Source organism: Heterodontus francisci, chromosome 27 (assembly GCF_036365525.1).
Source record: "Heterodontus francisci isolate sHetFra1 chromosome 27, sHetFra1.hap1, whole genome shotgun sequence".
NCBI classification, from domain to species: domain Eukaryota; kingdom Metazoa; phylum Chordata; class Chondrichthyes; order Heterodontiformes; family Heterodontidae; genus Heterodontus; species Heterodontus francisci.
Genome location: NC_090397.1, coordinates 10,190,291 through 10,202,572, shown reverse-complemented (window position 1 = coordinate 10,202,572; position 12,282 = coordinate 10,190,291). Strand labels below are relative to the sequence as shown.

Genomic DNA, 12,282 nt, shown 5'->3' with positions numbered 1-12,282 from the left:
GCGCATGGGAAAGGCTTCCACTGCTGTGTCCAGACTGGTCAAGAGAGTGTGGGAAAATGGCGCACTGACACGGAACACAAAAGTCCGAGTGTATCAGGCCTGTGTCCTCAGTACCTTGCTCTACGGCAGCGAGGCCTGGACAACGTATGTCAGCCAAGAGCAACGTCTCAATTCATTCCATCTTCGCTGCCTCCGGAGAATCCTTGGCATCACGTGGCAGGACCGTATCTCCAACACAGAAGTCCTTGAGGCGGCCAACATCCTCAACATATACTCCCTACTGAGCCAGTGGCACATGATATGGCTTGGCCATGTGAGCCGCATGGAAGATGGCAGGATCCCCAAGGACGCATTGTACAGTGAGCTCGTCACTGGTATCAGACCGACCGGCCGTCCATGTCTCCGCTTTAAAGATGTCTGCAAACGCGACATGAAGTCCTGTGACATTGATCACAAGTCGTGGGAGTCAGTTGCCAGTGATCGCCAGAGCTGGCGGGCAGCCATAAAGGCGGGGCTAAAGTGTGGCGAGTCGAAGAGACTTAGCAGTTGGCAGGAAAAAAGACAGAAGTGCAAGGAGAGAGCCAACTGTGTAACAGCCCCGACAAACAAATTTATCTGCAGCACCTGTGGAAGAGTCTGTCACTCTAGAATTGGCCTTTATAGTCACTCCAGGGCTGCTCCACAAACCACTGACCACCTCCAGGCGCGTATCCATTGTCTCTTGAGACAAGGAGGCCAAAGAAGAAGAGTAATGATAATAGTATGAGCTTTTCTGGATATTGCTTTGCTTTAATAAGCGTTACTGTTTTCAATCATTTGGAGCATATAACATTAACTTAGGTACACAATTTCATTATCAGTACCCACAGTACTATAAACAATAAGATAAAAATCATATTAGATGTGGAAGCTGGGGTTCTGAGTGAAGTGATTCAGCTTCACCAACAAAAAAACATTTTATTTTATTGAAAGAGGAATACTTGCTGATAACTTAGTGGAACTGGGTCATTCTGACCATGCAGTTATCTCATGCAAGTCCTACCAGCTTGCTGAACTACTGGAGAAATTGCACTGGATGTCACTCATTCCTTTTAATCCTTGCATGCATTTTGGAGATCAGAAACAGTTTGTTGATGGCTTACCTGGAAAAGGTGCAACTTCGAGGCAGACACCTGGGCTTTTCCCAGCCGGGAGCTGATAGGAAGCGAATATAATCTGTGTGGGATGCAATGCTTCCCTTTAACGGAGCACGGGAGCCCAAACGATCTATGGCCGACTGACTGATATAGATGCGCTTATCAGATTCAATATCCGTGTCTGGGGGATATTTGCTAAGACCTGTGTAAATGGATAATGAGGAAAGTCTGATTAAAATAAGAGTGCATGGAGAGAACACACAAGAGCCGAATATAGACTGTGATGCAGGCCCCAACCTGTCAAGAAAGAGGCACACATTATTTCGCCACATGAACATTAAAACTTAAAGTTGCTACTGGGAAGAAAACAGGGCCTATCACAAGGAATTTCCAGGCTCCTCACTGGAAAGACCTTTTTTGCATGCTAACAGACAGTGTTGGAACAAAGGACCCAGTCCTTGCTTCCCCAAAACACAGAAGAAGTGGTCAGACCAGTTAAGTCACATGACTAGCTAGCGGTTGCAGAATTTGAACTTGCCACAGGGAATTTGAACTCAGAAAGCTGTTTGTTACTGGACTGAAAAGATTTCTCTCCTGTCTGCTCTCATCTCTCTCACGGAACTGAAGACCCATTGAAGACACATGAACCCCAAGAGAGAAAAGTTTCCTATAGTGAACAAAGTTTAAGAAGAATACTGGGCCCCAACGAAAAGCAAGACTACCTACAATCAAGGATTGCAGCGAGCTTGAAGAAGAGTAAAAACCCCTCTTGAGAGATTGCCTCAAATCGTTTTGCTCTTTTCTGTCTCCATTTGCATGTGTGTATTGCGTCTGCATGCTAACGTGGGGCGTGGCATGTATCCGTAGGCATTAACCGAATTAGAGTTTAAGTTTAAGGTTTAATAAATTTCACTTTTCTTCTTTAAACCTATGAAGGCCTGTTTGTGCTCATTTCTTTGCCTTATAACTGGAAAGTGGTGAACAAGGATTCACCAAGGGGGAGCTCAAAACACAGTGGTGTTTAAAAATTAAACCCTGTTACAGTAAGACCAGGTGAAGACTAAAAGGGACCCCTGGACACCTCCTTTCTCACCTGGTCGTAACAACACCAACATCGTTAAAGGTTTCTTTTAATGAAACTATAATTTCTTTTCAGTGTTTATTGAGTCCATTACCCCCCCCACAAAATAAAAATCAGGAAACATTTATTTTAAAACTATATTGGCACATCAGGTTTAGGCAGTTGGCCCTCCATACATCGAAAATGTCAGAAATAATGGAACGTGGGTGGATTGGATGGTTTTGGCTCCATGTGAAGGGAGGGATGGGTGGTGAGCACCTTGGATTTGGAGTGAGATGGGATCTGGCTTCACTGCATTAGTTGCACTCGGGATAATACAGGAGGCATTCCTGGGTGACAACTGTGTTATATTAGTCTTCAGGACTGTGAATCAGACTTCGAAATGCCTGTATAATCACCCAATCTGTTGATATTTTATTTTATCTGCAGGCGTGTTCCAGGGATGGGCTGAGAGGGGAGAGCAAGAGCCATACTTTTTCATTGTCAGGGAATTCATTTTCTTGCTGGGTGCTTCAAATATTTATCCACTTTCTCCTTAAATGATGCAGTGGTGTCTGCCACACGTGCATTCCCTGACAAAGCACGGCATCCAACAACCCTGGAAAAACAATTTTAATTCATGTAATGCATTTAACATAGAAAAATATCCAAAGCACTTTACAGCAGTGTAAGGGCCGAAAAAAAAGGAAAGTCAAGCCAAAGAACTAGATATTAGGAGGGGTGACCAAATGCTTGGCTGAAGGGGTAGGTTATAAGGAGGGTCTAAAGGGAGAGAAAGATGGCGAGGCAGAGAGATTTCAAGAAGGAATTCAGGAAGACAATAGGTCCCTGGTATCTGAAGGAAAGACAGCAAAGGTGGGAGAAGGGAGGAGGGGTGCACAAAAGGTCAAAGTTGGAGTAGCAGAGAAAATTGTGGTGGAGCATTGTAATGCTGGAGGACCTAGTAGAGGTCATTAATATTATGAAGGGGTTTGATAGGATAGATGTAGAGAAGATGTTTCCACTTGTGGGGGTGTCCAAAACGAGGGACCATGAACATAAAGGTATAAATATAAGACATAAGATATAAGACGTCCTTGTGGAGACAAAGACCCATCTTCACACTGAGGACACCCTCCATCGTGTTGTGTGGCACTACCACTGTGCTGAATGGGATAGGTTCCAAACAGATCTAGCATCTCAAAACTGGGCATCCATGAGGTGCTGTGGGCCATTAGCAATATACTGCTACAGAAGAATACCACAATCTGTAACTTTACAGCTTGGCACATGTCTCATTCTATTACCATCAAGCCAGGGGATTAACCCTGGTTCAACAAGGAGTGTAGAAAAGCATGCCAAGAGCAGTACCAGGTGTACCTAAAAATGAGATGCCAACCTGATGAAGCTACAACACAGGACTACATGCATACCAACCAGCAGAACGAGAATGCTATAGACACAGCTAAGCCATCCCACAAACAACAGACCAAAGTTCTGCTACTTTCAGACAAGAATGGTAGTGGACAATTAAATAAATAATGGGAGAGAAGCTTCATGAATGGTAACATAGTGGTTATGTTACTGGACTAGTAATCCAGAGGCCTGGACTAATGCTCCAGAGTCATCAGTTCATATTCCACCAGGGCAGCTTGGGAATTCAAATTCAATTGATTAACTAAATCTGAAATAAAAAGCTAATAATGGCGCCATGAAACTATCATCGATTGTTGTAAAAACCCATCTGGTTCACTAATATCCTTTAGGGAAGGAAATCTGCTGTCCTTACCTGGTCTGGCCTACATGTGCCTCCGTTCCACAGCAATGACTCTTAACTGCCGTCTGAAACTGCCTAGCAAGCCACTCAGTTGTGCAAACCTGCTACCGAACAGTCAAAAAGGAAAACCTCCTGCTGATTACCACCTACCGCCCTCCTTCAACAGATTAATCAGTACTCCTCCATGTTGAACACCAATAGGAAGAAACACTAAGGGTAGCAAGGGCAAAGAATGTACTTTGGGTTGGGGACTTCAATATCCAACACTGAGTGGATCAGCAGCACTGCTACTGACCAGGTTGGCTGAGCCCTGAAGGACATATCTACCAGACTGGGCCTGCAGCAAGTGTTGAGAGAACGAGTACGAGGGAAAAACCATTTGACCATGTTCTCACCCAATCTACATGTCACAGCTGCATGTGTCCATGACAGTATTGATAGGAGTGACCATTGTACATTCCTTATGGAGACAATGTCCTATCTTCACACTGAGGGCACCCTCCATCATGTTGTGTGGCACTACCACTGTGCTGAATGCAAGTGCAAGAGAGAAGGCTGAAGCCTTTGCATCCATCTTCAGCCAGAATTGCCGAGTGGATGATCCATCTCGGCCTCTTTCTGAGGTCCCCACCATGACGGATGCCAGTTTTCTGCCAAATTCGATTCACTCCACGTGATGTCAAGAAACGGGTGTAAGCACTGGATACTACAAAGGCTATCAGCCCTGACAACATGCTGGCGAAAGTACTGAAGATATGCTGCAAAACTAGCTGCACCCCTCGCCAAGCTGTTTCAGGAAAGCTACAACACTGACATTTACCGAACAATGTGGAAAATTGCGTAGGAGTGCCGTGTCCATAAAAAGCAGGACAAATCCAATCCAGCCAACTACAGCCCTATCAGTTTATTCTCCATCATCAGTAAAGTGACGGAAGGTGTCGTCGACAGTGCTATCAAGCGGCACTTGCTTAGCAATAACCTGCTCACTGACGCTCAGTATGGGTTCCACCAGGGCCATTCAGCTTCAGCCTTGGTCCAAACGTGCTAAAAAGAGCTGACTCCTCAAATGCTATATCCTTACAACTATACCACTAACCTCATAAACTGTTGCATTCATCACACTCCCTTCAATCACCAGCAATCTCTATCAATGACTCATACCTAACATTCCTGGCTTAATCTCACCCTCACGCAATCAACAATGCTGCAATCCTCACACCCCAATCTCACAGTTTGCACACACTGTCAGCTATTCAACCATGACAGCCACATCATCCAAACACATTGCACCACACCCACTGACACGCTTCCCTCTCCCTTGCAGGATAAGATGGTGGATAACCAAAGGCAACTGGCAGGAACAAGCACCCCTCACCACAATGGAGGAGACGGTGCTCATCATTGGAATGGCCATGACTAAAGTCATGGCCAGGGGCAGAGCTGAAACCATTGATGATGGTATGCTCACACCCAGTACTCCTTCTCACATCCCACTTCCCCCTCATCATACAGTCCCTTCTGACTTACAAGCAACAGATGGTGTAAGCATGCACATCTTGATTCCCCCCCTCTCTCCTTACCACAATCCTACCCTTGTGCCTTTCTTCTTTCAGATACCCAAGAACTGCAGCCTGGCCAGGCAGTGGTGGAAGGAGGGAGGTGGAAGAGCAGGAAGTCAGTGATGAAGAAGAAACATCGCGACTCACTCTCCCAGTCTCCAACTCAGATGCTGACACTGCATGTACTTTAGAGGGAAACTTACAGGCACATGGATCTGCACATGGTGAGGCACTGGGCAGGATCTGCACATGGTGAGGCACTGGGCAGGATCTGCACATGGTGAGGCACTGGGCAGGATCTGCACATGGTGAGGCACTGGGCAGGATCTGCACATGGTGAGGCACTGGGCAGGATCTGCACATGGTGAGGCACTGGGCAGGATCTGCACATGGTGAGGCACTGGGCAGGATCTGCACATGGTGAGGCACTGGGCATGAGTGACCTGCAGGCCAGGGCAGGGGGTCAGGGTAGCTCAGATGCCAGCTCACTGGAGGAACGAGGTTACAACAAATTGTCCCAAAGGGGACTCAGGTGAGGACTCTGATGGGGTGGACTACTGAAAAGGCTGATAGGTTTGGAGCATTGGCAGACCTGTCAGAAAGCCAGCAGTCAAAGTCAAGGAGCATGGGGGAGTTGGCACCAACCTTGCACAGTGCTTTGCAGAGAGCTTGAGCCTCCCTTTCAGCAGTGACCTGGTGGCCAACTCCATGAGAGCATATCGATCAAACAGTGATGCAGCGTCTAATGGCCAACGTCTCAGCACAAACAGAAGTCAGGCAGCATCTGGGTGATGCAGTGGAAACTCAGACTGAAGTCCTACAAGGTCAGTGTGCTGCCACTCAGGCTCAGACTGGTGCTGTCATGGCCGCAGACCTCAGTGCACAAAGGGGTTTGCGGGTATCAGAGCCATTCAGCAAACTGTCCTCCAGCAGATTACTAGGATTGTGAATGCACTGCCCTAGGGGAGAGGCAGCAGCTCCCTTGAGCATGAACCCACCCGTCCTCTCTCAGGAGGGCACCATTCATCATCCTACCACTGCCACTCCTTTAGTGCCTTTCAGCCAGCCCAAACTGCCAAATGATGCAGTCCAAAGCAAGGCCTTCCAGGGCCAAAGCTGCATGAGGTTGTCCTGCAAAGACATCTGCATTCTTCCCCACAAAGTCAGCAGCCTTCCATCAGCCATGCTGCAGCCACTAGAGTAACACTGAATAGGAACACTAGGACCGGTAGATTGAAGGACAGGTACTAAAGGAATGGATGGTTTATTTGATAAAGTTGGTATGGAATGTTTGGTGGTCGCATTTATTTCAGCATTGTGGCCAAGAGGACACTGCAATAGTCAATAACCGAGGGATGGCAAGGTGTGGGACTGTTGTTGAATGGGAAATTGGGGTTACGTTTCCTTGTAATGTTTTTCTTCCTCCTCCTCCTCCTCTCAGCATCTACCCCGCCAAGCCCTCAAAGGATTTAAAGTTTCAAATGAGATCACCTCTCATTCTTCCAAACTCTTGGGAATATCAGCCCATTCTACTCAATCTCTCATCCCAGGAAACAGTCCATTGCACCTGTCCTAAGGCAAGCATATCCTTCCTGTGGCAAGGAGACCACAACTGTACACGATATTTCAGGTATGATCTCACCAAAGCCTTGCAGCAAGACTTCATTAGTCTTATAATTTAACTCTCTTGTGATAAGAGCTGACATGCTGTTTGCTGTACCTGCATGTTCACCTTCTGTGATTAGTGTACAGGCTGACCCAAATCTCTCTGCATGCCAACATTTACTAGTCTCACATCTTTTATTCCTCTACCAAGTTGGATAATTTCACATTTCCCCACATTGTACTCCATATGTCACCTTCTTGCCCACCCATATAACCTGTCTATATCTCTTTACATTCTCCTCACAGTTTACATTCACTGGTACTGTAGTTAGATGAGTGGGTCACAAGCAGCCCGGCCAGAAAGGGGATGTGTTGCTTGCCTCTTTCCTTCCTCCACCTCCTTCTCAGCTGCTCACCGCATACCTGGTGGCAAGGGTTGTGCCCTCTTGATGGTGAGGGTTGGCGGGATGCAGACCACAACAAATTGTGACACATGCTCTGGCGAATACGGCAGGCTCCTCTGGAGCAGTGCAGGCAGCAGAAGCTTTGATGTGCTTGATAACGTTTTATATGGCACCATGGCTCTCGTTATACACGTGCTGCCGATGTGTGCTTGGGTTGCACAATGCAAGTCATGAACCAGGTGGTCAGTGGATAGTCCTCGTCACTCAGTAGCCACCCCCTGGCCTCTTGTGGTGGCCGAAATGCCGATGGTATAGTGGACTGCTGCAGAGTAAAGGCATTGTGACTGCTGCCAGGACCTGCAAGATGTGCTGAGCATGGTCACACACCAACTGCACATTCAGGAAGTGGAACCCTTTGCAATTGCATTACACCTCTGTATTTAGATGTGGCGCTCGCAAAGTAATGTGAGTGCAGTCAATGCCACCCTGCACCACGGGGAAGCCCGCTATCCTGCTTAAACCATGTGCTCCCTCCACCTGCTTCTCTCTAGAAAGAGAGAGGCCAATGCATTCCCCTCTCTTTGCATAAAGAGCATCAGCGGTCTTCCTTATATAGCAGTGAATGGTGAACTAGGAGTTGTTGGAGCTGTCACTGCTTCAGCCTGGGAGGAACCCAATGCAAAAATGTTCATGGCCACGGTTACCTTCACAACCACTGGCAGTGCCGTCCTCACCCTACTTTGTAGCTGCAGGTCTGCCTGCAACAGGTGGCAGATTTCAGTGAGCACCTCCTTAGTGAAGTAGCGACATCTAATGCACTGTTCCTCACTGAGGGTGATATAGGAGACCCTGGATATGGCTTCCTGCTGAGAGCCCTTTTCCCCCTCCTCCTTCACCTCCCTTTTCCAGGAGCTTATCCTCCTCTGTTGCCTCAGCTCATTCTCCTTGTCCTGCTGCAGATCAAGGGGGATGGAAACTACAGCACCCATGACTGAGAGTAAGAGTTCCGAGTGGGACCCTTGAAGTCAGAACCCAGGTCTTCACCTTCTGCCACACCACTCCATGCAGATTTCACCAACTTTAAGTGGCAGTCCAAACCTCCAAACACTTCTACTAACTCAGCGACAGCCAGTAAAAATCAATCAGCAATTAACCCAGGAGAGGTTGATGATGCCTTTAAATAGCATTGGAGGGGGTTCTTTCCTGCTGCTGAACACATGTTCAGCTGTGCAAGGTTAAGAGAGGGCACAAGCTTGAGCATTGAGGTCTAAAAGACACTCTAAGAGTCAAATCAGCATTAGCAATCACAATCTATTATTCTACCTATTCTGTATACTCTGGCGCACAGTCCTAGTGCTGGCGCTAACAACCTACCCAAAATGGCACCTGGCACCAGAAGTGGGTGTGCATGGCATGGACACCATTTTGGATGTGAAATGGCAACTGGGGTGCTGAAAATACAAGCCCTATGGAGCTGAATTTTGTGACCCTATTTTCCCTTTTCAGGGTGTACCATGAGGGCTTCCTTGCCCCCTTTGGAAACATGGTGTCCCTTCTCCTTTCAACCTCCATCACTAAGGCCTCCAGCACCACATTAGGAAAGCTGGGAACCCTCTCTCTACTCTGTTGCTCCAGTTGCAGTCCTGTACCTTCCATTAAAGCTTTCCTGAGACTGTTCAAGCATCTCTTGTAGCTTGAGTGCACCTTTCATTTAAGAGGGGCAGGCTGCCTTTAAGAGGGGCAGACTAGCTGAACCGTGCTAGCCTCGCATGCTGCTGGGCCGCCTGCTGAGCAAGCAGCCACTCAGTGGTGCATTTCACACTGAGCTGGACATTACAATCGTGTAGATGAACGGGCAGCACAAAGTTTGCATTTTTCTTCTATGTTATGCTTGCATTTTGTTTGGTGCTTGGAATGCACATTAGGAAGTGCCAAAGAGGTCGAGGAAAGCAAAAGAAGAAAATAAGTCTCCACAACAATTGACACTTTTCTTGACATCAGAATTGCTCAACTTGCAGCAAAGTATGAAATTGGCGGTTCCCTGAGCCCGTAAATACAGCAATCACCAGCTGTTTCACATATTGTGGCTCAGACCTGTTCAAGGTGAAGAAATGTTGTGACTCCCAAGAGTTTTGCTGCAGTTTAAAGCTACATTCAAATACTGCCTGCAGAGAAACATACATACCAACTTATTAGGATAGGTCTTGAATTGGTGCAATTGTGTTAAACAGTTGATGGCAGCACGTTTACATCTCTCATCGTTTTTATTTCCATTGACTTCAATGGGAGATGAATGAAACAGGCTATCACCCATTACAGACTATAACAAAAGTCAAGATCCATCCCACTGACTCCAAACAGACCCACAAAGGCTATGTGGAACAGTTCAGGAACACTGAAGTATAAACACAATTCTGTCTGGAGTTTACATGATCTAGTGACCTACCCGTTGCACTTCTATAATATGCCATCCATTCATCGATGATGCTCTTTATCCTCCTGTGCAGCTGTCGCAGGTACTGAATGGTGATTTCACTAACAGTGGGTGGAGCCTCGGAATAACTGGCTGGGTTTGATAGACTGGAATGCTTCCTCATATACTATCAAGGCAGAAAATAAAGAGTTTTTACTTGCATGCATCAATTTTGCATCCCCTCTTTCTGATCCCTCAAGTTACAACCTCAGTTGGCCGCCACCACCCTACCCCTCATCGAGTCCCAAGTGGTAGCGGGAATGATGTCACGGAGAAGGGAGTGGGGTGATGGCACGGAGCAAGGGGGTGGTGATATTACGGAGTGGGGGAGGGGTTATGTCATGGAGTGGGCAAAGGGGAGAGGGTGATATCACAGGGTGGAGCGAGTGATGTCACAGGGTGGAAAGGGTGAAGTCACGGTGCATTAGGTGTTGTCATAGGGTGGGGGAGTGATGTCACGGATGCGGGAATGATATCAGTGTCTCAGAAAGGGGTATCGATATCACAGGATGGGGGTGTTGTTGTGTGAGGGAGATGTCACTGAGCAATGGGCGATGTCACAGGGTGGTTGATGATGTCACTGAATCAGGATGATGTCACAGGGTGGGGTGGCGATGTCATTGTACAGGGATGAAGTTACGGAATGCAGGGTGATGTCATGAACTGTGGAGCAACGGTTCCTCTAAGCTACGTGCTTGCACAGCCATGCAGCAATCTGGAATGTACCGCGCAATGCAATAAACAGGCCGTGCACTACAAAGAAAAGCTAGAGGAAGCATTGGGAGGATGATGTTGCTGAGCAGGGGGTGATGTCACTTGGATGGGGGAGGTGATGTCACTGGATGGGTGAGGTGATGTCACTGGGTACGGGGGGCGGGGGGGGGGCGGGGAAGCTGGGGGGGGTGTGGCGAGGTTATCTAAAAGGTAACTTGTGTGTGGAGGCGGAAGAAGTGGGTATGGTTCTCAGTGAATACTTTGCATCTGTCTGCACAAATTAGGGGAACAAGGCAGACATTGTATTTAAGGAGAAGTGTGAAATGTCATGAGAGAGGAAATATTAAGGGGGCTTAGCATCTTTATAAGTAGATAAATCACCAGGCCTGGATGAAATGTATCCCAGTCTGCTAAGGGAAGCAATGGAGGAAATAGCGGAGGCTCTGACCAACATTTTCCAATCCTTTCCGGTTACAGATGTGGTGCTGGAGGACTGCTAAAATTGTACCATTGTTTAAAAAGGGAGGAAGGGATAGACCATTTAGTCAGCTGAACCTCGCTGGTAGGCAAATTACTGGAAAAAATTCTGAGGGGCAGTATAAAACTTCATTTAGAGAGGCATGAATTAATCAAGGACAGTCAGCATAGGTTTGTTAAGGGATGGTTGTGTCTGACTAACATGATTGAATTTTTTGAGGAGGTAATTTGGAGGGTCGATGAGGGTAGCACATTTGACGTGAATGGATTTTAGCAAGGCTTTTAACAAGGTCCCACCTGGAAGACTGGTCAGAAAATTAAAAACTCTTGGGATCCAAGGGAAAATAACAAGTTGGATCCAAAATTGGCTCAGTGGCAGGAAGTAACAAATAATGGTTAAAAGGGTGTTTTCGTGACTGGAAGGCTGTTTCCAGTGGAGTTCCACAAGGCTTGTACGGGGTCCCTTGGTGTTCATGGTTTGGATCAATGATTTAGACTTAAATGTAGGGGGCATGATTAAGAAGTTTGCAAATGATACAAAAATTGGTCATGTGGTTGGTAGTGAGGGAGAAAGCTGCAATCTGCAGGAAGATATTAATGGACTGGTCAGGTGGGCAGAAAAGTGGCAAATGGAGTTCAATCCAGAGAAGTGTGAGGTAATGCAATTGGGGAGGGAAAACAAGGCAAAGGAATACACAATAAATGGTAGGATACTGAGAAGTGTGGAGGAACAGAGGACATTTGGAGTGATTCCTGAAGGGAGGAGGACAGGCAGATAAGATGGTTAAGAAGGCATACTTTCCTTTATTAGCTGATATATAAAATATAAGGACAGGGAGGTAATGTTAGAACTATATAAAACACTAGTTAGGCCACAACTAGAGTACTGCATACAGTTCTGGTCACCACATTACAGGAAGGATGTGATCACACTAGAGAGGGTACAGAGGAAATTTACAAAGACTAAGAATGGAGAATTTTAGCTATGATGAATGATTGGAGGAGGCTGGGGTTGAAACAAAGGAAGCTGAGGGGAGATTTGATTGAGGTGTATACAATTATGAGGGGCCTAGATAG

General features: G+C 46.8%; 1 protein-coding gene across 1 annotated transcript in view; it reads right to left on the bottom strand.

Annotated features, from left to right (window-relative positions):
- LOC137384913 (uncharacterized protein C3orf20-like) overlaps window positions 1–12,282 on the bottom strand; it is a 190,954-nt gene that overhangs the window by 30,999 nt on the left and 147,673 nt on the right. The window contains exons 9-10 of the mRNA XM_068059621.1: window positions 9,988–10,141; window positions 1,143–1,338 (exon numbers count right to left, since the gene is read on the bottom strand). Coding sequence (XP_067915722.1) covers window positions 1,143–1,338; window positions 9,988–10,141 — 350 coding nt within the window. The remainder of the gene's footprint in view (window positions 1–1,142; window positions 1,339–9,987; window positions 10,142–12,282) is intronic.